We start from the raw sequence: 24,181 nt of genomic DNA on the forward strand, positions 1-24,181 counted from the left end.
TGTGTCACCGGGTAACCAGGGCCTTGGCCTCTGCCCCTGGGGTCTTGGGGAACGTTTCTCACAGGGAGGCACAGGCAGGAGAGAAGGCCAGTCCTCCCTCCCCCAGCTCTATGGCCCTGGCTTGGGACAAGTTTTGGGAAAAGAGCCCTTTCCTCGTACCTCCCCACCAAAACACATCTCTAACTGCAGGGGGCCCAGAGCTGAGGCACGAGGCACAACAGACCTCAGCCACTACTCCTGAGATCATAAAGCCCCCTAATACAGCCCTGGAGGGGGTTGTGGCTTGGGGAAAGGCACTGGAAAGAAAGACATCTCCACTCATTTTTTTAAAATAGATTTCTTTAATAGTTTCCATTTAGTATGTTTATTTGCAGTTAGCAAATAGGCATTAATCAGGGCAGCACGAACCTCAATCATCAATCCATGGGGACAGTGCAGACTTCCAGAGGTATTTGTTAGTGCCAGGGGTCCCAGCTCCCTCTCATCCCAGCCCAGAGCCTGCTGCCACCTCCATGGGTCTGGTCCCTCTCACCATGAGATTCTTGAAGTATCTGGCATGGATAGACATACCAAAGGAATGCGGCCTCAGCTGGGATGTGCCTGTGACCCTCTGTGCACTGGGGCAGAGCCTGTTCCCTGGAGCCCAGCACGCTCCACCCCTGGAGGAGCTGCCAGGCGTTTCTTCCCTGTGCCCTTCTCTGCACCATCAGCCCAAAAGCAAAACCCAGCCTGTGCTCCCAGGCCTGGGAGGTCCCCCACGGATGGTGTGGGCTCAACTCAGCTTCCCCCAGGCCCATGGGGCAAGGCCAGAGGCAGCTGGCCCCAAACTGTCTTTAAAACACAGAGAGGGGAGTGAGACTGCAGGGTTACAGCAGCAAGCAGGGCTGCACCAATTAACTACACTGTGGAAAAGGCATCCCTTAACTTAAAGCCTTTTAATTTGAAGCATTTATTTTAAGTGTACATCTATTACAGTTAAGAAGAAGCAAAGATACACCAAAAACACAAATACCCAAGAACAAAAAAGGTACAGATGAGAAAGAAATGAGCTGAGGGGAGGGAGGGGCCGGGTGGGGGTGACCTGGTGAGGATCAGAGGTGAAGCTGCCACGGCAAGAAGCTTCCCAGGGTATCCTCACCAGAGGGGGATGCAGCTCCCAGGGAGGGACACCAGGAGCTCCTGCAAGGCTCCAGCTTTATGCACAAGCTCAGCAGCCCTGACCACCCTGTCAGAGCCCACAGCAGGACACTGAGGTGTGGGAGAAGCGAAAGGAGAAGGGACATGTTCAGAGACAAGTCCTGCCCCTGGGGCTGGAACCTCCTCCAGTCCTCCAGCCCCAGCACAGGGAGCCTCAGGGTGGGTTCCATGCTGCTGGCAACGAGGAGACAAAAGGGTGCAGCTCTGGGACGTCCTCACCCCTTCGGAGCCTGGACAGAGCTGAAGTCATCTGGTCAAATAAATTAGAAAATGTTAAAAATATTCAGATGGGTGTTTCAAAACTGGTTTCTTTTAGCTGTAGCTGCAAGACATGTCTCTGACTTAAATGTAGTGGCTTAAGAGTAGTGTATCTCATTCCTGGGTATCTGAATGTGTTGGAGCAACATGGTGTTGGTGAGCAGGCAGGGCATGTGCAGGCTTGGCAATCAAGGCTGCCAACACCCCATTCCCCCTTTCCCAACATACCCTACAAAGTTACTTTCAACCAGGAGTGTTTATTCCCAGCATTTAACACATTCTGATTAAAACAGATCCAGGAAAAAAAAACGGACATCTCCAGTAAATATTGCACTTTCAAGATTAATGTGTGTGTTGATATTAAGGACTGAAAGCAGAGACTGACATAAGACTTCCAGGCATAGCAGGTTAACATCAAGAGCAATGGTCCTGAAAAGGATTTTAAAACCAGATTAGTTACCCAAGAAGGGACAAGCCGCAAGTTTAAAAAATTAGTACATTTTAATGCTAGTGCTCCGTGAAAAAGCCAACCCCTGTTGCAATTCCACCACTGCTGAAATGTCTCTGTTCTCCAGCGCTGCAAAACGCCTCCTGCTGGGAAGGAGCTGCGGGAAGGACAGCAGCAGCAGAGGTTCTCTCCTAATGCACAGATAGATTTAGTACCAAATGATCCAAAAGGCGATGGTAAAGAGGTGACTGGAGCTGGGGCTCTCAGGAATGAAAAGCACACACACGCACTCACACTCATGCTCTAACCAACCCCAAAGCCCTGATTCCAAAGCCCAGCGGAAGAGTTACACCTGCAGGGAGTCCTCGTGGTGGCTCTGCACGTGGCTGGTGGTGGGGTCCTGCTCAGATGGGCTCCTTGGACCTCACACTTGGAGGGCAATTGCTGTGCTTTTCGACTTGCTCGTCCTGGCAGCCCTGAGAGAGCCACACCTCAGCTGGCACATACAGAGAACCCTCATGTCGGCAAAACCCCTTCTGCCAGCCCCGCCGGACTGGGAGAGAGGAAAAAAATAATACAGGCTGGTTTGTGCAGGTGATTATTTTTATCCCAGAACAACTGGAAGATACATCCCTGAATGTGTTGCCCAGAGAGCCGTCCGAGTGTCAGAGGTCAGAGCTGGGGGCCGGCAGGGGCGGGGGTGGGACGACGCTCCGCAGCTCCCAGCTGCACACACACACTACACAGCGTATCCCTGAAAATCCCCGGGCTGCGAGGGACCCTCCCAGCTGTCCGTCACAGGCTGGAGGCGGGAATTACTCCTCGGAGAAGTCTCTGTCAATGTCCATGTAAGCCTCGTCGATGTAGCTGACTATGGCACAGGGGGACGTCCGGTCCGGACTGAGCAGTATCGAAACAGTCTCTTTCCAGTAGGTAAAACTAATACAGGAGCTCTGCGGGCACAGACAACACGGGGGTCAGTGGAGGCCACAGCAGCAAACACCCCCCAAAGCTCTTCCTGTTCAGCCTGAGCTGCCCAGCCCCACAGTGTGACCAACACTTTGGGTTCCCCATTGTGCCCTCCCTCCCTGGGGCCCAGCAGCAGGGCTGGGCGTTGAACAGCTACACCCTCTACAAGCAGCTGCCCACTCTCCAGACGCACACAAGGACTCCCAGTGCCTCTGGCAGCTGCTGAGAGCAGCACAGGGCTACCCCACCCCACCTGGGCCGGTACAGCCATAATCCCAAACCTCTCCTTTGCTGTCCAGCCAAACACAAACTGGGACCCTGTGGTGCCACCAATAAGCCAATGCTGGAAGTAGTTCCCACTCCCAAGATGACACAAAAACCAGCACACTCCCTGCTCACATCGTTCCTGCATTATTCCCCCAAAGCCAAAGGCCACCCCAGCAGCCCAACACCAGGCCATGTGTCACCCACATAACTGGATAATTGGTTCTTTCTACCCACAAGTGACTGAGGACAGACCAGCTCTGGCACAGAAACCTGCAGGCTGCTCCCTTGGCTTCCAGCAGCTACATTAGATTCTGGTGTTTGCCACACCAGGAAGAGGGAACAGTCTGGCTAAGGTGCTAACTAATCTGGGCACTGGATTCTGTACTGCCTCCCCCTTCCTGGCCATCCTGCCAGCCCTGCCTCTCCACCCCACTCAGCACAGGCAAGTCTCACTTGTGTGTGCACAGACCTCAGGCTGTGTTTACAGGGAAGCCCAGCACCTGCCTTGTGGCAGGCTGACTCTGGGCTGTGAAAAGCACCACAGGAGTTACACTGGGGGCAGAACTTCCTCCCTTCTTTCCCTTCCCAACCTCCCATTTTTGCCAGGGGACTGGCTGACAGATGTTGCTGTGATTGACTCCTGCCATGCTAAGAGAGTCACCTACATTTTCTAAGCAGGTGCTGTCTTTATCCTTGTTGAGGTAATGCTGCTGCCAGAATCGCAGGAGACTGTGGAAGTTGTTCAGGATGAAGCCAGGGTATTTTTCTGTGTATTCCATCTGTTGCAAGGTGCGCAGATAAAAAGGGAGCTTTTCTTTCCTTCGGGCCAGCATTAGGATAACTAAACTTGTGTTCAAACAACTGACATTTTCCTGGAAGTAAATATGACACAGCAAAAAAATCTCAATACCAAGATACCTGTTGTATGCATGTCCCTCTAAGACAAGCCTGTGGAAAGCACAGAGTGGAAGTGTTCCTGCACACAGCAAGGAAAAAGGGACATGGGTATCCTCCAGGGAAACCAGGCTCCTCCCTGCCCCCAGCCCTGCTCACCACTCCAGTCCCAAAGGCATCTGCAAGGTCCCTGCCAGCTCTTTACCTGTGTGAGTGTCTGTACATGGATAATATTAATGAGACGGAAGAGGAAGGACATCCTCATGGACATCTGGGACATGTAGGACAACAGGCGGCACTCGGACAGGACTTCTGCAACTGCAGCAAGAGGAGAAACAGAATCACCAGCTGCTGGAGGTGCACTCATGCTGATCCAAGCACCGGGGCAGTAAGAACTGCTGCTCAAACTTTCAGGGTGGCATTTCCCTTGTCTAAACCCCCAAACTGTCAAAGGCCAGATTTCCATTAACCATTCTCACCACTGAACACCCCCCAGCCCCACCCCATTGCTTCCTGTTCACCTTTAGCATCAGACTGATTCTCAAACCGGTCCAGGGACAGCGTGATGCAGCGAACCAGCATGTTTGAGTCCACCAGAGAGCTGTTGATCTGATTTAAAAATATCTGGAACTGAACAGAAACACTTTTTAGTGTTGAGTTTAACAGATTTAAATATATTAATACTCAGTGTCATTACCTGTTTGTTATCTCTAACGAGGTAAGAGGAGACAGCACTCCCACCCCCTCCCTCACCCAGCCCAATCCAACACTGGCACTGAAGGCTGACCAAAGGTTCCCTTAAAAACACTATGGAATGGAAAAATGCCATCCTGGCATCCCTAAAATCTCTTCTGAAGCTATGTCACTCCAATAAAAGTGAGATTTCATACACTATTTGTTTTGAAAGAGAGAATTCCTGCAGCTCCATGTTTTCCTACACTGATTTTGTACAACCAGACAGCTAGGGAGGAATACAGTGAGGGAGTCACACAGAATGAGAACTAAACCCAGTCAGAGATCAATAAACAGGAAGCACAAGGGAAATATAAAGACATTCTCTAGAAAGTTCAAGTTAATTTACTAGAGAAAAAAAACAAAATTAATACAGTTTTCTTTTAAATACATTTACACATCCCTTCTCCAAGGTCTACCAGACCTAACAACGAGAGAAATTACAGTAACAAAAGCAAGAGTGTAAGGCCATTCAGAACCTACCCACCAGCTGATGTTATGTGTCCAAAGTGCACAAGAGCATGAAACCACTTTGCATAGCGCTGTTCATTGATGTACAGCTCAATTTTATAGTTAATTACATAAGCCATGGCTTCTTAAAATGTCTCTAAGTTCAAGTAACATCAAATATCTATGTATGTTTCCAGTATCAACTATTTTAAGCCTTAGTCATGAAGGAATTTCCAGTGGAAGCTCCAGTAAAAGATTTTTTGGAGCTGTCTCAATGTCCACAACTATCACTGAACCGCAGATCTGGCGACTTCACAGGAAATGTTCTGCTACCCTTGAGCCTGACCTTAGACCTCCCTGACCATGGAACAGGGCAGCGTTTGCTGACCAGCTCAGCACTCACTGACTCAGGACAGCTGGAGCACTGCTGAAAACACTGAGGGCCTTTGGCAGTTCACCCCTTAATGTTTACTGTGCCCCCAAGCTCGAAAACCACATCAAAACTAAACGAATCCTAGTTTTAGTGCTGCGGTGTAATTTGGGCCACAGGGGGCAGCTTTTACAAATATTTACCTTCTCATCTGTGTTGATGTACTTGTTGAACCTCTTGAATGCATCAATATTGAATTTCATCAGCTCTCCCAGAAGGTCAAAGTAACTCTGAAGCACATCCCGTGACTTGCACTCACTATCAACAATGCAGTAGAGAATATGCTGGCAAGGGAGGAAAACATGTTATTGCCACAGCTTAGTCCAAGCCAGCAGCACAACAGACTCTGATTTAATCAGTTTTTAAAGCATTTATCTGCAAGTTCTAGGGGTACTGAATGTCATAACACCAAACTGAAGACAACAATTCAGATGAGTCTCCTGTTAAAATAACTTGCCAGTGATGCTGGTTTTACAAATGGCTGCATCTGGCTGCCCCAAGCAGAATTTGCAGGTATTTCTTGTAAGTGTTCCCAGTATTTGTCATAGTTACACAGGAATAAGGGGCAGTTTTTCATTTATTATTGTTGTTGCATCTATTGTGATTTCTCCAGTAAACTGTGATCCTGACTTACCTTCCTGAGTGTTTATTTCCCCATTACTGCAAGGGGGCAGCTTGAGTGGCCTTCATTTCCCCACTGAGTTTTAAACCCAGCATAATATTTAACACTACATTTTTATCCACTTTTGGTTCCCTGCAGATAAATCCTTATTGATGGCTATGGAGGATACCTGACATAAACTTATTTACCTCCAGGAGTCCTCTCTTGAGGAGGAACATCTGGTCTGCATAGGAGGTGGTGCCTCGCAGAAAACTTTCAACTGCCCTTGCTTGCCAAAACCTGAGAAAGAGAAGAAAGGAGGTGTTAGTTTTGGGGCAAGGGAAGTACTTGATCACAACTGTAATTTAAATCCAATTTCCTGATCTGTGTCATTCCACTCTGAAGCTGGAGTGAGACCTGTTGATCCTGCAGAAAATCACTGGCTGTGATTTCTTCACACCTGCACTGCCACCACAGCACAACAAAGCCAGACCTTTCCACAGTTTGTTCTCCAACAATCTCAGCTGCTCTAAGCTGGATGAAACCAAAGCTACAGCCAAGGAGTCTCAAACAGCTCATCAGAGGCAAGGTGAACCCACCTGAAGGAGGATTCTGCTGGTTCCTTCTTCATGACCTGAAGTAGTCTGGTCAACAATCCTCTCTTCCCATCACAGACAAGGCTCCTGTAGCAGACAGAGCAATGACAGCTGAGTGGAAGGGCTGAGCACACACACTGAGCACTGAATCCAGTCACTGATCCAGAGCTTCTGATGATCAGAATCTCAGTATTGAAGTACACAGTACAAATATTGTGCTAGTTTTACCAGCAGAAGAGTTCTCCTCACTGCCCCTGGTAAATATCTGCAGTAGCTGCAACACGACTTCCAAGTAAATCCAAAAGAAAAAGTTTCGATGATTTCAGATTTTAATAATTTCAGAAACACCAATTCACACCTTGTGTGAATGAAGAGATAAGGAAAAAAGCACTACCTTTGAGCTTAGGAATGAAATAACCCCCTTTTTTTCTCCCCCCAAAAAAATGTAAAGGAAAGCCTAAATTCCATTTAGGAGGCAGAGCAGAGTATGGAAGGCTGGATGCTACATGAGGTTGTAGTAAAAGCATAGAGGCTGTACAACTGCAATCCTACTTGTATTAAACAGCACCTTCAGTGCAGTATCCACCTGCATTAAACTCATACAGAAGCAATGCCTTGATCTCACAGATCAAGAAAAGCAACATGAAAACTAAATGCTAAGGGTGAAAAAAAACCTGAGTTCTTCCCTATTAAACACCGTATTATGATAATAACTGTAATCTAGAAATCCTCTTAGAGATTCCCTTTAGGAGGGAGGCAAATCTGCTCTGTTCCAACCAAGTCTCTGCTGATACCCTGGGAGTATTCTGACAAACTAAATTCTGCAAACAACCTTCCATCTGCTGAGGTTTATACACCAGAATAGTGTGTTGAAGAGATTATTAGATCAAAACAGTCCATCTAACAGATACTCAAATGTAACAAGAGATTCTGCAAGTGGTTTAACATGTTCATCTAATTTAGCTTATTCTGGTTATTACCTGCTCCTAAAACACTCTGAGCAAACACTTGAATGGGTTCACACAGCCTGGAAATGGACATTTATGTGTGCACACACTGCTCCTGGATGCCAGAACTAAGATTTATTAGCAGGAGCAATTAAGGATTTGAGGGATCACAGTTTACTGTCCAGGTCTGTCTGCAGTGCCTGACCTGAGGAAAAGCCAGACAGGCAGACCCAGCACATCACAGTGAAGTCTGAGCCATGAACTCAAACCCCTTTTTTTAGGGGTTTTACAGTTGCTTTTGTTTTTAAAGCACCTTATTCTGAGCATGAGCACATCTGAGATTTGCTAATGACCATCAACATTCCACAAACCTGGACACCTCCCACTGAAAGGAGTCACTGAAATCAACGAGTGGTGGACAAACAGAGGTCAAACAAAACAGCTGATGTCAAACTTCCAGTCTAAGTGCTTCCCAAACTGTTAAATTGCTGACCTACACCCTCAGTCCCCTCTCACCTGTCGGTGTTGACAACAGCATCCACCTCAGGGATGTTGGCTTTATGGGAGATTGCACTCAGCTCATTCAGCTCCTGGCTGTTCAGAAGGAGATACTTGTTCCTAGAGCAAGACAGTGGGGGAAGAGGGGAGAAAAACAGGATCAATTCAAGAGGCAAAAATGCAATTCCATGAAAAGCAGAGCCACGGGCCTGCCTGCAAGGGCTGCAGGACTGGGCAAGCTGCTTTCTCCTGGCTGCTCTTCACACCATTCCCACTCTGCTCCCTGTACCAGGCCAGCCAGCTGCAGCTTGGAAAAACATCCTCCAAAATTTACCAAATGCCACTTCCAACGCTGAGCAGCTTTGAGATGATGGTTCTTTACTGACTTGTTTGGGATCTCATGGTTTGTAAATATTTTCCTCTGGTAATGCTCATTGAAAAAAATAAAAATCTCAGAAATATTTTGCTGAATTTCAGATGAAAATAAATATTAAATAGCAAACTTTTTCACAGCTTCCTGAAGTTTTTCTCCACCTTAGAGTGATTGCTCTTTTTAAGTAATAAATCTCTTTCTAAGAAAGAAAGCAGAAACTGGAAAAAAAAGACTCAAGTCATCCTGGCATTTTATTATCTGAACAAACTTTACCCTGGAGATATTTTAAAACATCATGAAATGTAAAGATACAAATAAAAATGGATATAAACTCCAGGAATGTATGTGAATTTTGTATCACATACTGAACTTTTCATAATGAAAATAAATTACTTTGTCTGTAAAGTGAACGAAATGCAGAATAAATTTGGCAGGTAGAAATGTAATCCAGGGGCTCCCTGTGCCCCATAGCTGTGTGCTCCCTGAGAGTCTTTCTGCTTCTAAGTGTTCAAAATCAGACAGCAAAGATTCCTTTTCAGGAAAGCTCAGGGAGCAGCAGATGCAGTGATGAGTGTGAGGCTCCTTCTTGCTTCCAACACTGTCATCAGGTTAGTGCTCAGTGAGGCTCCTGTGTAAAGCTTCCTTTGATGTGGACTGAACACCTTTCTGCAATGAGAACAGAGCCCTTCTCTCCCTGCAATGAACAGCTCTGCAAGTCTGGTTTGGACACAATTTCACTGAATTAATATCAGCATACAAGTTCTTTGCTCTCATCTTGTCCTCAGTTAACTCAGCTTATCTGTGATTTCACAGAAAGATCATGTAATTATTTAAACCCCCAAACAGATTCCACACATTCCACTTGCTCAAATGTTACAGCTGGCAGCTGTTTTCTGCTCAAACAAGCCCGAGATCTTTGTAGCAGCCACTTAAGTAGTAACCTCATCTGTAGAGATTTTTTATTGGAAAACCTGGAGTGATTCCCAGGCAAACAATGTCTTGCATGAAGGATTTACAACAGGTCAGCATTCCCACCCGGTCTGTGTCCAGCAGCTCACCATTCTCAAAGCCAATATTCCAATATTTACACAGAGGTTTGTAAGGAAGAGGACACCATCTCCCAGGACTGAACCAGAGCAACAGGACACTGAGGGAATGCAGGCTGCAATTCCACAGGTCACAAACATCTCTGTAACAGCAGCGCAGCATTGAACAACCCCAAACTAACTGTACCACCCCTTCAACTATTCCAGCAAGATTTCCTAAGGGTGCCTTCTGAAGGCAGACAGAAGCTTTCTTCCTATTTCCCTGGCTCACTGTCAGCTCTCAGTAGAAGGCAAAAAAGAGGAAAGATGCCTCATTATTCCTTCAGCCAGAAAGTGTTAACTCATCCTGTACATATTTTAGCTCATCTCAACACAAGACAAAATGGGCTGGGTCTAACCACACCAGACACATTCAGACATGTCCACCACAGAGCAAATTCTTGGGCTGTTCCAGCAAGAGCTGAAAGGAATATGAAGTTTAGGGACACCTGGAACCACCACCAGGCAAACAGCACCAAGCCACAACCCACCACAGCTTCTCATACTCACTCATGGTGGTCACTGAAGCTCTGAAGAAGCCTCAAGAATTGTATCTTTAAAGTAATGTCCTAAAAGGAGACAAGAAAGGTTAAAAAAACATTATTGCTTTAGTATTTTTGGCTATCATTAGTTACTAAGCTGGCACGAAACAGCTGAATGGAAAACCTTTCCAAATCAAACCCCTTTGGACAGCAGAGCAAGTGACTTGAATAAATGGAGAGGCTCCACTCCCAAAACAGAAGTGGAAATTGCCTCCAAGCCTATGCACATATCAGGTAAAAAAATTCCTTCTCACTGCAAAGGTAAAAAACCTTAGAATTGTACTGATCAATTCAGAATGTCTAGGTTTGGAAAAATAAAAAATATAAGGAGTCCAGCACAAATACCCAAACCCCCCTCTAAACCTGACTGTGGCATAATTTGTACTCTGTGCCTCTCCTAGGTATCATTTCTTTGATGTTTGGTTGTCTTCTACCACTGGCCTCCAGGGTCCAGAAATTTACTTCTTTCTCAGTTCCCAAACTGAACATATTCCTTAAAATCAACAAACAAACTAGGAGAGAGGGGAGAGGCAACATTGGCCCTGCTAAATTGCTAGCATGAGCTGAGGATAGACTTCAGTGAAATCAATAATCCCCCAAAATCTGAATGCTACCACATCTCAAGTCACTGGTTACACCAACAGCCAGTTACTCAGCACAGCTCCTCAGAACCGTGTGCCAGGACAAAAATCCCCTCCAGAATTCCCAAAGTTTCTCACCGGGCTGCAGTCACAGTTCTGGTTGTGTCCATGCAGAACCAGGGCTGAGGCTGAGTGCTTCCTCCAGATGAGTTTGTCAAACAGGTTGTTGAGGCCAGGAATGAGCCTGAACTCTGCTATCATTTTATGAACCTGGGGAACAAGAGAGGTACAAACACGTCTGCACCAGCCTCAAAGACAGATTTCATGTAGTCTGGAAACAGATGGGCACAACGATGTCATTCTCTGACAAAAGGATGTGAATTCTTGTCTCAACCAGCAAGTGTTTGTGTTAACCACAGTGCAGCAGCTTCCATTTGGTGGACATGGATAGAAAACAGACATTTTGGGATAAAGCTTCACCAGTGCTTCAATTGATCACTGTGTCTCTGGAAGCAGCTTTGGGCATCAGGGCTTTCAGCACACTGAAAATACATCTACAGCAAACAGCTGTGCTGGGGATATTCTGCAGTCACTCAACCCCCTGAGCAACCTTTCCCTCTCCAGACACAGCGCTGCAGCTCAGGCAGGCCTCTGATGACAACAAACCCCATCAATATTGGTTTTGTCCAGGTGACCTGGGCAGGAGTCCTGAGCAGAGTCCAGCAGTAACACAACCACACCACACTACTCCTTCAGGTTAAAGAGAAGCTGAACTCCAGAGGAAAAAAAAAGTCAAATTGCTCAGGTTCATTTATCAGTCTGCCTGGTACATCTCTTTTATTCATATAAAAAAGCTACTAATTTTGGTGTGAACAGCTGTTTAACACCTTCAGTCTAAGCTGGGATAGTTTTGATGTAAGAAATTTAGAAGATGATGATTGAGGGAAATCGAAAGTGGGATTCTTATCAGCTGTAGGCTTAGGACAAGCATTGTTCCCTGGGATCTGGTTACAAATGAAAACCATGTGACTGGAATGTCCAACATTCTGCAAAAATTAAGTGCCCAAGTAATGGACGTGTTCCTCAAAATCAACAAACAAAATCACTTAAAAACACCCCAGGTTGTCCCCAGATCCAGAACTGTAACCAGCAGCATTTCAAGCAGATCAATCTACTTTGTTCTATTAACGCAAATACCTGAATGAATCAAAATATCTGAAGCTTACGCTGTTTCACAGGTTTTAGTTCTAGCTTGCAGCACAGCTGATGGCTTTTTGCACTCTTCTTGGCTGTCCCACCTTTATGGAAATTATTCCTGCTGCCAGACACCTCAAATACACACCTCAGGAACTTCCAGTTCCTGAGAGAGCTCCTCCCACCCCACCCATGCTGCCCTGAGATTGCTGAGCTCAGAGTCCTCTGCTGCTCCATTATTTTGAAACACTCTTGGACACTCCGGTTTAGTCACAAAAGCAGCTCTGAGGAATCTCTCTGAGCAGTGCTCCCTGTAGTGCCCGTCCCTCCACGGCACAGACACAACAGGAGGAAGCCAAGCATGAGCTGCCTACAAGAGCCTCAACCTCTAAAGGAAGAACTCTCCACACTCAGTTTTAACTCCTGAATCTGCTCCTTTCCAAATGACTCAGATTTCAAACCTGAGCAGTTTAGTTTGCTCAGCTCTGAATTCTCACCTGACTGAGCTCCTCAGTCACGTCACTGCCTCTGCATCACTCCCTCTCCCAGAGCCCAAACTATTATAATTACTCTGCCTGAGGATGCCAGACAATCCCTGCTCTATTATTCAACCTTCAAGCTACTCTGGCTTTTTTGTGCTGCCATTCAGCTTCACAGGAATTACTCTGTTGCTTTCTCAACTAAAACTGTCTCTGCTGAGTTTGTGTCTAGAGTGTGGCTCCCTACAGCAGGAGCAAGGAAATCAGTTGATGGCTCTTCACCACAACACATACATGCATGACAGCCTAGAAAAATATATAAGGAGAGTAATTTAGGGTGTGACCATAATGAGAAGGCAGCAAAGGCCCAGATCTGCAGAGAAACACCACTTATTCCCAAGGGCGAGATCATCCTCAACATGGCAACAGCAGGAGCCAAGTCACTGCTACCACAGTTATCAATTTATGCAAATTAGCCAGCAATCAAGATTAAACCAAGGATTCGGAGATTCATTTGGGGACAAGTTGAGTTTGGGAGGCTGCACCTTGCTTCAAGCAAATGCCAGACCATTATGTCAATTATTACAGCAGACTGAAGCAGGTTTGTGATGCCCTTAATAAAATTCTATGCAAAATGAATCCAATCTAAAACCAGCAAGTCCTTTGCCTGCTCAGACTGGTACCACAGATCCTGTGCTTTTACTCCTTCACAGAAAAGAGACACCAAAAAGCAGCTGAAATGCTTGTCTGAGGGTGCTGTTGCACACTGCTGTGCCTGCATTCCAGAGCTTCCCATGGAGAACAGCTCAGCTCCAGTCCTTCCTCTGCCTGGCTCTCAGGAAAGGCAGGGGATTCACATCTGCCACACAAGTCTTATGCAGATTAAGGAATGAAGGATGGAGCATGTGTTTTAAAGGCAGAGGACTTCACAAAATAAAAGGACAAAAAAACCCCAAACCAATTCCCTTGGAAACAAACAAACAAAACCCAAACAAACTAAAAAACCCTCTAAAACAAACAAACAAACAAAAACAACCTAGCTCTGGAAAAGAAATGTCTGGGAATGCAGTAACTCAAATCCTTCAAAAATTCAACTCCAGTCCTGAATCAATCCTGGGAAGAAGTGAACTGCAGGCCACTTTTATCCTTAGTTTCCCCATCTGCACAGGGGCAGAAGTAGCAGATGAAGGATAAGAGTTGTGTTCCCAGGAAATTAAAACATAAATTCATCTTCAAAGCTAGCTGCTTCAGCAGATTTTTTGCCTTGTCACATCTGACAGGAACACAGCAGAAGTGACCCAGGGAGGGAAGGAATCCAGCATCTCCAGCTCCCTCCAGCAGCAGCAGGATGAGTGCAGGCAGCAAACAGCTTCTGCAGCATCTATAAACCTGCATTCTTGTGGGGAACTCGGGCAGGGATGAATTATCTGCCTTGATACAATGGCAAAGAAAAAGTCCGCCTAATAGATCCATGTTCTGGTAGTTTCAGTTACGTTTTGGGCTTTGTTTACATTTTATTTCAGGCCTAACAGAAGCAGCACTTCTAAAAGGAATAACAACATGATTAGGAGTTGTTTATGGCAGTGACTGTGGTTTCTGCAAGAATTATTGGGTCCCTCTGCTTCCTCTTATGCAGAATCTGCTTCTTTTAATGCCAAGTGTCTTCTTAGAATCACAAAATCCCAGGATGGTTTGGGATGGAAGGGATGTTAAATAAAGCCCATCTCATTCCCCTCCATGGGCAGGGACACTTTCACCAGACTAGGCTGCTCCAAGCCCCAGCCCTGAACACTTCCAGGGATGGGAAATCCACAAACTCTGCTGCAGTTTCAGAGGGAACAGGTCAGTTATGTTTGGGGCTGAGCCACAACTGCACCTGTATTCAGATTAAGAGATGTAGGAGATTGCCCTGGGGGCTGTTTGTGACTGATATCCTGGGAGGTTACTACCAGAGAACAAAATACTCCAGGACAAATGTGCTCCAACCCCTGCCCACAACACAGACTCTCCTGCCTAATACAACAGCCTTTCAATAACCCACACCAGTTTGGGCCTCCCAGTGCCCAGGACATCTGAATACTGAGCTGAGCAGACTGCCAAAACTGGGAACAAGGACTGCTTTGCTTTTCCCTTCACAACCTGCTTCTGACCCATTTAAATCAAACCCCAGCCGAGCTGCAGTGACTGGTTCTTCATAAGCCTGTGTGAGGCAGGGAACTCTTTTTTTTTTTTTTTTTTCAGAAGGAAGAAAGGCAAAGGAACAAATGAGTGCGATTTCCAGGCAGTGACCAGTGCAGACAGCACTGAAATGTATCTTCCCAGCTGGGAGTGTAACAGCATGCTCACACTTTGCCAAGTCATGGCAATATGCTGCAAAAATCATCCAGAGTTTCCAAAAGTGAAAGCAGCCAAAGAAGGGTAAGGCCTGAAGGGGCTCCATCCAAACTGGGCAGCAGGAGGGGGAGAACACCTGACTGCAGCAGCTCCTGCAGCACCCAGGTACCCACACACTTCCTCCCACAGGAGGCATCCTCCTGCATCCCTCCTGCAACAGAGCAGAGCAGTGCAGAGCAGTGTGTGACCAGCCCTGCCCCAGCTGTTCCCAGTGAAACACAGCCTGTTTTCTGGGCAGGGCTGCCAGGATGGGACTGCCCAGCTTTGTACCTTGAGCTTTGCTCTGGCATTCCTGTGTCCATTGATGCCTTAAGCTTTAGCTTTCATATTTTCACATTCTGTGCTGCCCAGAGGTGCAGTTCTGAGCCTCACATTAAGTTCTAGTGAGCTCTCTTCACAGAGCAGGGGGACAAAAAAAATCCTTTTCCTGCTGGAGACCAAGGACAACTTTCAGGCCCAAAAGCACAAACAAGGGTGATTGAAGGGAGGAACAAGAAGGATGGGACCTCACACTCTGAAGCTGTAATTGGACAATTAAACCCCAACACGCAAATGGACCAAGACTTATAAAAGTGTGAGACCTCGTGACCATTTGGCCATTTTGTGACCATTCTTAGTCCACCCTGGGTGTAGCCCTGGTCAGGCCCTGTCCTGCCCAAGGTGTATCCTAAAGGCCTTTCAATAAATATCTACTCTATTCTCCAGCTCTGCAGTCTCTGTTTCAGGTCAGCCTTCCCAAGGCATCACCATGACCTCTTTCATGAGCACTCAGGTTTTAAGAGACACCAACTGAGTGTGAGCATCCACTGGGGCTCACCTGATTCCTCTGCCTGCCCATGAGCAGCACACAGAGAACATAGAGCACCTCCAGCTTGTACATGATCTCATGCATGATCTTCATGGACTGGGGCAGCTGTGTCCTTGTGGAGGTGTTGGCCAGTCCACTCTCATCTGAAGACTCTGAAAAAGACAGCAAAGATGTGAGACTGAGGCAGCTTCAATAGGAAAGGATTTGTTACAGTTGTTACTTTTACACTGAACACTGCAGATGCAGGAGCAGCACACCTGCTGGAATTTTCTTCTTAACTAAAAATAGTGATGTATAGCAAATAACTAATTTGAATTACATGCTAGAGAAAAAAATACAGCTGAGAATTTAGAGGAGATAAAATCAGATTTTTAAAATTATTTTTCTATTACAAACTAAATGGCAGCATCTCCCTAAAATAAGTAGGCTCACCTGAATGAATTAATAGACTACAGCACCAGGGCACGGCAGAAAGGTAATAAAAGCAGATGGGAGATTATCAGAAGCACTTACTATTAAATCTACTTTCATTTCATAGCTCAGTACCAGTATTCTTAGGCCATAGTTAAATAAATTTCATAACCTTAGAGAGAATTACCCTGCTAAGAGCAGAAATAGGAGTATGAAGGACTTTGAGTTCTTCCAGACATACACTGCATTTTTGTCATACCGAAGGGTGAAGAAACAAACCACACATGTGCTCCAAAGCATTTTCCTATGGTTGTACTAACACTTCCACTGGAACAATTATTTTTTCCAACTAACTTCTTTAATTTAGCTGGAACTACCCTTCCTTTTTAAGAAAGGTCCACTTGCTTGGTGTGAAGCATTTCAATCTAAAGTCATGAGCCAAAGTTTTAGAGAAAATGCTGGCAAAGCCACTTACCTCAGGATTATTTTAACCACTTCAGAGGAGGTTAGGGCTGAGGGTGCACAGCACTGCAGTGTTAACTAGGCATGCAAATGGCACACACTGATGGAGGATCTCTCCTTTGGCTCATTTTAATTCAGTTAAAAAAATCAGTGTTACATGAGAACTGAATGGGAGTCAGACCTAAATGTTGCTATGTGAGATCTCCATGCAAGAAAAGGGGAATCAGGTCCAGATGAAAGAAAAAGCAACACGTGTCAAACCCTGAGAAAGGTCAAGACATGCATCAGCTGCTGGTGGGTGGAGGGATGCAGGACGGGTACCTGTGCTGCTCTGCTCTGCCTCTTCATTTGCCACTCTCATCAGTGCATCCAGAACCAAGGCATTGTCCAGCCAGGTGTACCACTCCTCCAGCTCCTGCAGGAAGCTGGAAGTCCCTGTTGTTTCAGACACTTTCCGTGTGGCCAGTTTGCACAACCGCTCAATGAAGCCTGGAATATTCAGAAGTGTAGCTGGAAAAAAAAATAGAAAGAGAAGTAATTTTATTACAATTTAAAATCACAACAAGGTACCAGCATATCTGCTTTAGGAATACAGAAGTGTATGGTTAAAAAGATCATTGAGAAGATCTAAAGATGGAAGAATTCAGTGCACTCTCCTCTTAAGGACTGGAAAAGAGCATCCATACCCCAGGAATAATTCAGTGTTGCTCTCCAGTCTCAGCAAGGAACTGATCTGGCTGAAAACTAAGCTGGCAGAAATACAGCAGCAGCCTTTGCAAAGGGCAGCTCCACCTCCCTTTTTCTCCTTGATTTTCCCTCCTGTGGTGTTTAGTGACTGAACTGGCACCTGGCAGCAGTGGGGACGGAAGCTGAGCTTTTCAAGTACTAGGCTCTGAATTATCTCCTCATAGACCAAAACAGGTGAGAACACACCACAGCAGCCGCAGGTGTGAGAGTTTTAACTGTGGAACTGCACCCTTAGAAAGAGCAGTGCAAGGACAGAAGTCACTGCTCTGCAAAATGTTTGGGGAGGTGCATTTTGCCCTCAAGAATAACTTAATTACAGGACCTGTTTATTAAAGATACACGGCTAAAGCTTCATTTCCCACTTGCAGGGGCAAGGAGAAAAGGACAAAGAATTTGGCCATGAACATTACATGAGAGAATTGCATCTCTGAAAGAACAGGCTCCTGTACAGCCTTATAATCAGTCTCTGACTGTGCCCATAAAAAATGATTAGCTAAACATTTGCTTGGCATGGGCCTACACAAATACCTGCTCCAGAAGCCCAAAAGCTTTTCAGCACAGTAAGAGCTGAAAACAGCAGATTCTACATCTGATGGTACTTTACCTTTTTCAGTTCCTACTCATCCTCCTTCTAGGCAAGACTTCTGCACTGAGAAGTACTCAGCAAAATAAGGAAAGCTGCACTGTGCCCAAAGTTTAGGCTGAGATCAGCCCCACAGATTTCCAAGCCTGGTTTGGTAACACTGGGCAACATAATTAATATTAAACACACTTCTCTTTCTGATCAAGACAAGATATCATGTTCAGGACAACATCAGATAAAATCACAGAAGGAACTGCTCCAACAGCAACCACACTGCAGGCAGTTTTAGTTCAGGAATTCATATTTTATGGAGGACATCTCTCCTATTAGAGAGCTGCTAATGGGAAGTCCATGGATGTGGCTGAGGCCCAGAAAACAAATCCAATTATTTCAAGCCACTCCGAGAGTGCTGAAATGACAGAAATTAACCCATCTAATTAGCAACACCACATGAAACCAAAAGCTAAAAAGTTTCACTGACAGCAAACATTGTTTCCAGGAAACAATCTGAGGGGAGAGAATCAAGAAAAATGCTTTTTAAGACACAACACTTTCACCACCTTTCAGAAACATAACACTGTGTGACACTGAGAAGAGGAAAACTTTATACATTGCTGAGATTATTCTGATTTGTTCACAGCACAACAATTACCTTGATTAATTTCAGCTCGGGAAGGGCCCAAGTTTTTTTTCTGCTGGGCATTTTTGGCCAGAAGTGTGTGCTTGTCATCACTGCCCGTGTCAAGCTCTGAGATGGTGACAGCCAGGATCCTGCAGAAGTTGGCCAGCTGCTGCTGGTCAAAGCTGGACACCAGGCTTGCCAGGTTGGGAATATCATCCAGCTGGATCATTTCCTGCAGGAGGCAACACCAGCTCAGTCACATGTGATGGTCAATAAGTGAACACAGGCAGATCCTCCCTGGGGAGCTCTCTGGGTTATTCCAGTGTTAGCTGACGTTTACAACTGTTGTCAGGCTTAGCAATTTCAAAAGTACGGACATCCATATTTTAACTACTGTTTTTATATTTACAAGAAATTTGGGGGTCTTTTTAAACTAAAAAACTCACAAAACCACAACCTCACTTAATACATAAATTATGTTTAGGTATCAGAAGTTTCAATTTTATTTTCCAATCCTGTCTTTTCTTTGACACTCACAGGTAAGGACTTCTCCATTATTTCTCAGTCTTTTCATCAGTTTTTTTTTAACAAAAAGATGTTGAAAACAGCTTTCAGAAAAAAAAAAACCCCAAAACCAACACTTTTTTTCAGATAAACTAAGCTTGTTTTCCTATTTCAGGAAGGACACAAACCTCAATCTTATTCTAAATAATAAAGTATCAGGTTACAGATTCCTGGCCTTCTCCATAAAATGTACACAGAGCCTTTCCAATCCAGGTTTTCCCAAGGTAACACCTCGAGTATTTTACTTGCGTCACATCAGGGCACTGAGCTGCAATGATTCTGGGTAAATAACTTCAATAACCAGGTTGGTGCAGAAGATTTAAGTGCCCTGTGTCCCCAGCCTACAACTTCTCAGAGGTGACAAATGCCCAGGAATACACAGGAAGCCTCCCAGATGTAAGGAAGACAAGCAAAGTCTGTGAAATACAATCAGCAGGCAAGGATGAAAACTGAATTTATATGAGGTTCATCTTCTTCACTTGTAATCCTGGCTGTTCTTTAATGACAGTCAGGTACTCAGATCATAGGGACACAGCTCCCATCACTGTCTGAACTGGGTAAAAGCACTGCAAGTATGACACCACATGAATAGTTTGGCTTCTTTATGAGAAGTGATTGAAGTTAATTATCACTATGAACAGGCAGGTTTCAAATAAGCTACAAGAAGTGAGAACGGCAGCTTTGAGGAGTATCCTCAGCAACTCTTCAAAGAAATAGCTGTCTCTCCTCTACTGGGCCATACAAATGATATTAAGAAAGCAGTAACCAACCTTTTTAACTCCCAGGATATCTTCAATCAGCGTTGCAGTTTGCAGGAATGTCTTTTTGTTTGTCATCAGTGTAAACAGGAACAACACAAAGTCGTTTCTCTCTGCCAGCCGCCTTGTGACTCCTTCCGTCTGCAAATGAGCGCACAAAGAGGCAGTGAGAGCCCACCCGAGCAGCTACACGGCACAGCACATGCAGGACAGCCCTACAGAGGATGCGGTGCTGAGCCAGCTGCTCCTGAAACCAGGAAATGTGTTTGTGGCAACCAAAACCAGCCCCAGTCCTTGTTTGAAGTCAATGTGGCGCCGGGATGAGAGGCTCCACTGCCGGGATGAGAGGTTTCACCTCAAGGCAGTTGTTTCCCAGTCTGAAATGTAAAGGCAACCCTGCCTGCCTGGGCACACACCACAGGGGCCTGGCTCTGCTCTGCCATACAAGCTGTGACCAGCTCCATGCCATGGTCTGCACACACAGCAGCTCCTAAACGCTCAGCACTGCTCGGTCTGAGCGACCCGGGTCAAGCGCTGCCCTAAACGGACGGGGTGAGGAACCCCAAAGTCAGGCTGAGGCATGAAAACCCAAGTTTAAGGGTGCCTTTCATGCTCTGAGCTCTGCTGAAAGAACAGTAAGGCTTTCCTGGAACTCACAACTACATCCTCACTGCTTGAAAAACTGTGTCTTATCCATGACTGACATATTCTCAGTGCTCACAGAACCAGACTAGCAAAGATAACTCCCCAATATTTACAGATAAGCATAAAAGCAGCTAATATTGCCCACAGACCATTTCTGTGATCCTGGACACTTCTCATCCAATCCCAGCAAGTAACACCAAAGTGAATTAAAACAGAGCAGCTAGTCTAGGAATTGCAAACTTGTTTTTTAGCATATTGTGCTATTCTCAGTTTGCAAAAGTTGCTTTACCTGCAGCTAAAAAAATAAATCATCCAAGCCAAGGAGAAAAGTGTTCCCTCTCTTCCCCCTCCCATGTGTACACAGATCCTTATCAGTGAGACATGATCTACCAAGACTCAGACTCTGGAGATTAGACTGATGTTTTTGGAAGAGCTCCAAGCCACTAACTGGCTCCTTTTTTAATTTTTGTTAAACAATGTTCCCTAGGTTATGGCATAATGAGGTGTGTGATGAAGTAAACAATCCTGAGGATGTTCCCTGCATGCATAATCTGAGGCCTTTGCCTTCAGCTTCAGGGTTTTAATGACGAGGTATTTCCAGAGGCCTTTAACCCAGCACCTTCCTTTGCACTGATCTGAACTAAAATCCAGCACATGGAGTGGCAGGATCAAATTTAAAACCCTTTGCCAGCCCCAATTCTGAACAAGACCAGCTGTAGCTGGGCTTAACAGGCATGCACTCCCAGCTTCAGATTTTAAGCTGGAACATAACAAAGGCTGGCACAGCTTTCCTATGGAAACACAGAGACAGAAAGATCCAAACAAGGGAACTTAAGATTGACAATGCAGCTCAGAAAACAAATTATTTGAGCAACACATCAAAATACAGAGTGATCTGTATTTAACTGAAGGAATTCTAATGTAAAGCTTCAGAGTAAGTTTAAATTACACTTCAAAGAATGTGTCTGTTGTCTTATCAAGTAGCACAAGTAAAAAGTGACCAGAAGAGTTGTACTTACACATATACACGTGTTGTACAGTATGCTTAAACAGTCCTTGATGAGGTCATCACTTACTGCAAAGGAGAGAGGAGACAGTCAGCCATTCCCTGCCAAGGAACTCCAGGGGCCGTGGGAGGGACATGGAGAGCTATGGGATGGGTGACAATTGCAGGCTGCCAGCTCACAGCATACATGCAAATGCCTTATGGGATAGAAGCCACAAGAAACACTCTACACCCGACCTGGTCACATGCTAAATTGTTTTTGTAGGGGGAAAGAAATGACAGTTCATGCAGTTTTCTCCACTGGAAACTCGGGCTTGTTTTCTCAGCACCTGGACTTCATAGAAAAACTTTCAATCTGCTTTACTGCAGCATTTTAATATTTAAAATATGTTTTCAGTACAGACCTTCAATTGCTTAAAGCTCCAGTTCAAGTCACTTCACCTTTGAAGTTCCCTGGCTGGAGGGCACAGGGTACAACATGACATTCCCTTCCCTCAGCAGGGCTCAGGGAACCAGCAGAATCCCAAACAGGGGAAATGAAAACACTGCAGCCAAGCTGTTCCAGTAGGAAAGTTGAGTTGAAGCCACTGCACCCCCTCTCCTTACAGCAATGTGGAAATGAGCAGTCACGTAACAAAAAGCGTGCTGTTTTCCTGAGCTGCTCATCTCACAATCTCTGTAGCTCCCATTACATAAACAATGCTTTGTGGCTTATTATTAATAATTTTGCACTGTAGCTGTAGCCACAGGAACAATAAGAGTTTCCACTGATTGCAGATTTAGAGCTTTGAGTCAAGTGTGCTGTGCTGAGTGCGTGAATCTCCGGAACTGTGCCAGAAACAGGTGACTCTCCCAAATCCCAGCACCAATCAGTACCACAGAGAACAAAGAAACCAATGATTCACTCCTAAATGAATCAACAGGAAATTGCTGGGATGGAAAGAGAAAAACAGAAAAATAGAACGATTTCTGTCTGCAACAGACAAAATTGGGGAAAAGAAAAAGAGAGAAACCACCTATTTACTTACTTTTCTGCTTCTTTTTCTGTGTAATAAGAGTTGGTCTCATGAGAATTTCTACTAAAAGCTGTAAAAATAAGATGAAGAATTAAGGGAACAATCACTGAGATGCAAATAACCAATTAATTTGTCAGTGACAAACCCAAACCTATGTCTGCTCAAGTCACAGAGGTGAATAATGAAGGCTCTACAATCAAACCCCCAACTGGTGTCAAAATCACATTGACAAACAATAGCTGTATTTACCCTGAAGAAACAGTAAGGGCTGTACAAAACAGTCTCCCACTGATAAGTATTAAAGAATTTGAGCTTGCAAGGAATGTAATTTCACATGCCTCCAGATAACATCAAGGATGGTTATCACACACCTCCCAAAATAAGAAATCTTTAGCAATATTCTGCAAAGAGATGCAAATTTTGCAAAGGCTTTCCCTAAATCTTGTGGGGCTTCAAAAACATTTCAGGTCCAGACAGAATTTAGCAGCTCCAGATTTCATCTCAGCACCAAAAAGCCACTGCTTGTGTACAGGACCCTGTATGTATATTAACATTTATATTTCTACTTAAGGAATGCAATAATCAGCTTTTCAAGATCAGGTCTGTGGTTCTGACTGATGTGGAACTGATCTTTAGTTGCTCTAGTCTGTACCACTGGTTCAGCTTAAAATATTTGAAAAAAACAGCACTTAATTTAAAAATTAAAGTTGAAACAGAAGGAACTGATGACTTCTGCAAGAACCCCTGAAAATGCTGCTGGTTTTAAAATTCAGTTTAGAATTGTTAACAGCAATGCAGGCATCACCCAGTCAGTGCCAACTCACAAAATACTTAAGAGTTTAGAGCTAGATCTATTGGTCCCATCTTAATGTTACCCTTCTTTTGATGAACTACTGATCCAGACACAGAGGAAACCACCTGACATCATTGGAGGTTACATTAAAACACTGATAAATAAATAAATAGGCATAAATATCCTTCCTTTTAAGAGGAATATACATTTTCTAGCAGTATTTGTAGTAGCAGCTGTAGCATTAATAGGGTAGAGAAAGAATGACTGCAGTGTTACAGATCTCATATTAATGGCTTGTGTTTTGGGAGGAGAATGCACACCTCAGAGTTTGGGGTTTATGGGTTTTTCTTGGGTTTTCTGCCTCTCACCAGAGGCAGAAGGAGCAGAAAGGGAATTATAAGATTGTGTTTCTTGGGATGGGGTTACAATCAGGTATAAAATCCATGAGGTTTATGTATTTGCACTCTCAGGTGTTATTTTACACGGATTCATATAAGGGGAGGAGCCACAGAGCTGGTTTTGTTCCTCCTCCATGTAAAGGCAATCAGAATAAAAAAACAGTTTAACTGGAACACATTGTAGCCTGGAGAGTACCCTGCAAACTCTGTCCTTCAAAGTGACTCAGGTTCCACAGCTCAAAATATTGCAACATAAAATCAGCACATGGCACACACTGCATCAGCAGATCAAACTCCTTCCCCTTCAAATCCTACAGCAGGATATTTGAAAACACAGAGCACTGGCTTCCATCATTGCCTTTAACCCCATAAGCCCACCTCTACTGGCCAAATCTCTGACCATAGCACCAGGTAAATACAGTGGATCTGATAT

The 24,181-nt window shown here is 45.0% G+C and overlaps 1 protein-coding gene across 1 annotated transcript in view; it reads right to left on the bottom strand.

Moving 5' to 3' along the window:
- Positions 1 to 1,692: 1,692 nt before the first annotated feature.
- The window catches only part of TRPC4AP (transient receptor potential cation channel subfamily C member 4 associated protein), a 34,613-nt gene continuing 12,124 nt past the window's right edge, over positions 1,693 to 24,181 (bottom strand). Inside the window, exons 4-19 of the mRNA XM_066198733.1 lie at positions 22,570 to 22,627; positions 21,555 to 21,610; positions 19,903 to 20,031; positions 18,599 to 18,800; positions 16,938 to 17,126; positions 15,753 to 15,895; positions 11,007 to 11,138; positions 10,256 to 10,314; positions 8,306 to 8,407; positions 6,846 to 6,929; positions 6,456 to 6,546; positions 5,789 to 5,929; positions 4,555 to 4,663; positions 4,239 to 4,351; positions 3,805 to 4,011; positions 1,693 to 2,856 (exon numbers count right to left, since the gene is read on the bottom strand). Coding sequence (XP_066054830.1) covers positions 2,719 to 2,856; positions 3,805 to 4,011; positions 4,239 to 4,351; positions 4,555 to 4,663; positions 5,789 to 5,929; positions 6,456 to 6,546; positions 6,846 to 6,929; positions 8,306 to 8,407; positions 10,256 to 10,314; positions 11,007 to 11,138; positions 15,753 to 15,895; positions 16,938 to 17,126; positions 18,599 to 18,800; positions 19,903 to 20,031; positions 21,555 to 21,610; positions 22,570 to 22,627 — 1,953 coding nt within the window. The 3' untranslated portion in view covers positions 1,693 to 2,718. The remainder of the gene's footprint in view (positions 2,857 to 3,804; positions 4,012 to 4,238; positions 4,352 to 4,554; positions 4,664 to 5,788; positions 5,930 to 6,455; positions 6,547 to 6,845; positions 6,930 to 8,305; positions 8,408 to 10,255; positions 10,315 to 11,006; positions 11,139 to 15,752; positions 15,896 to 16,937; positions 17,127 to 18,598; positions 18,801 to 19,902; positions 20,032 to 21,554; positions 21,611 to 22,569; positions 22,628 to 24,181) is intronic.

The sequence above is a fragment of the Chamaea fasciata genome, unplaced genomic scaffold (assembly GCF_029207755.1).
Source record: "Chamaea fasciata isolate MVZ Bird 193981 ecotype frontalis unplaced genomic scaffold, bChaFas1.0.hap1 SCAF_17, whole genome shotgun sequence".
In the NCBI taxonomy this organism is placed as follows: domain Eukaryota; kingdom Metazoa; phylum Chordata; class Aves; order Passeriformes; family Sylviidae; genus Chamaea; species Chamaea fasciata.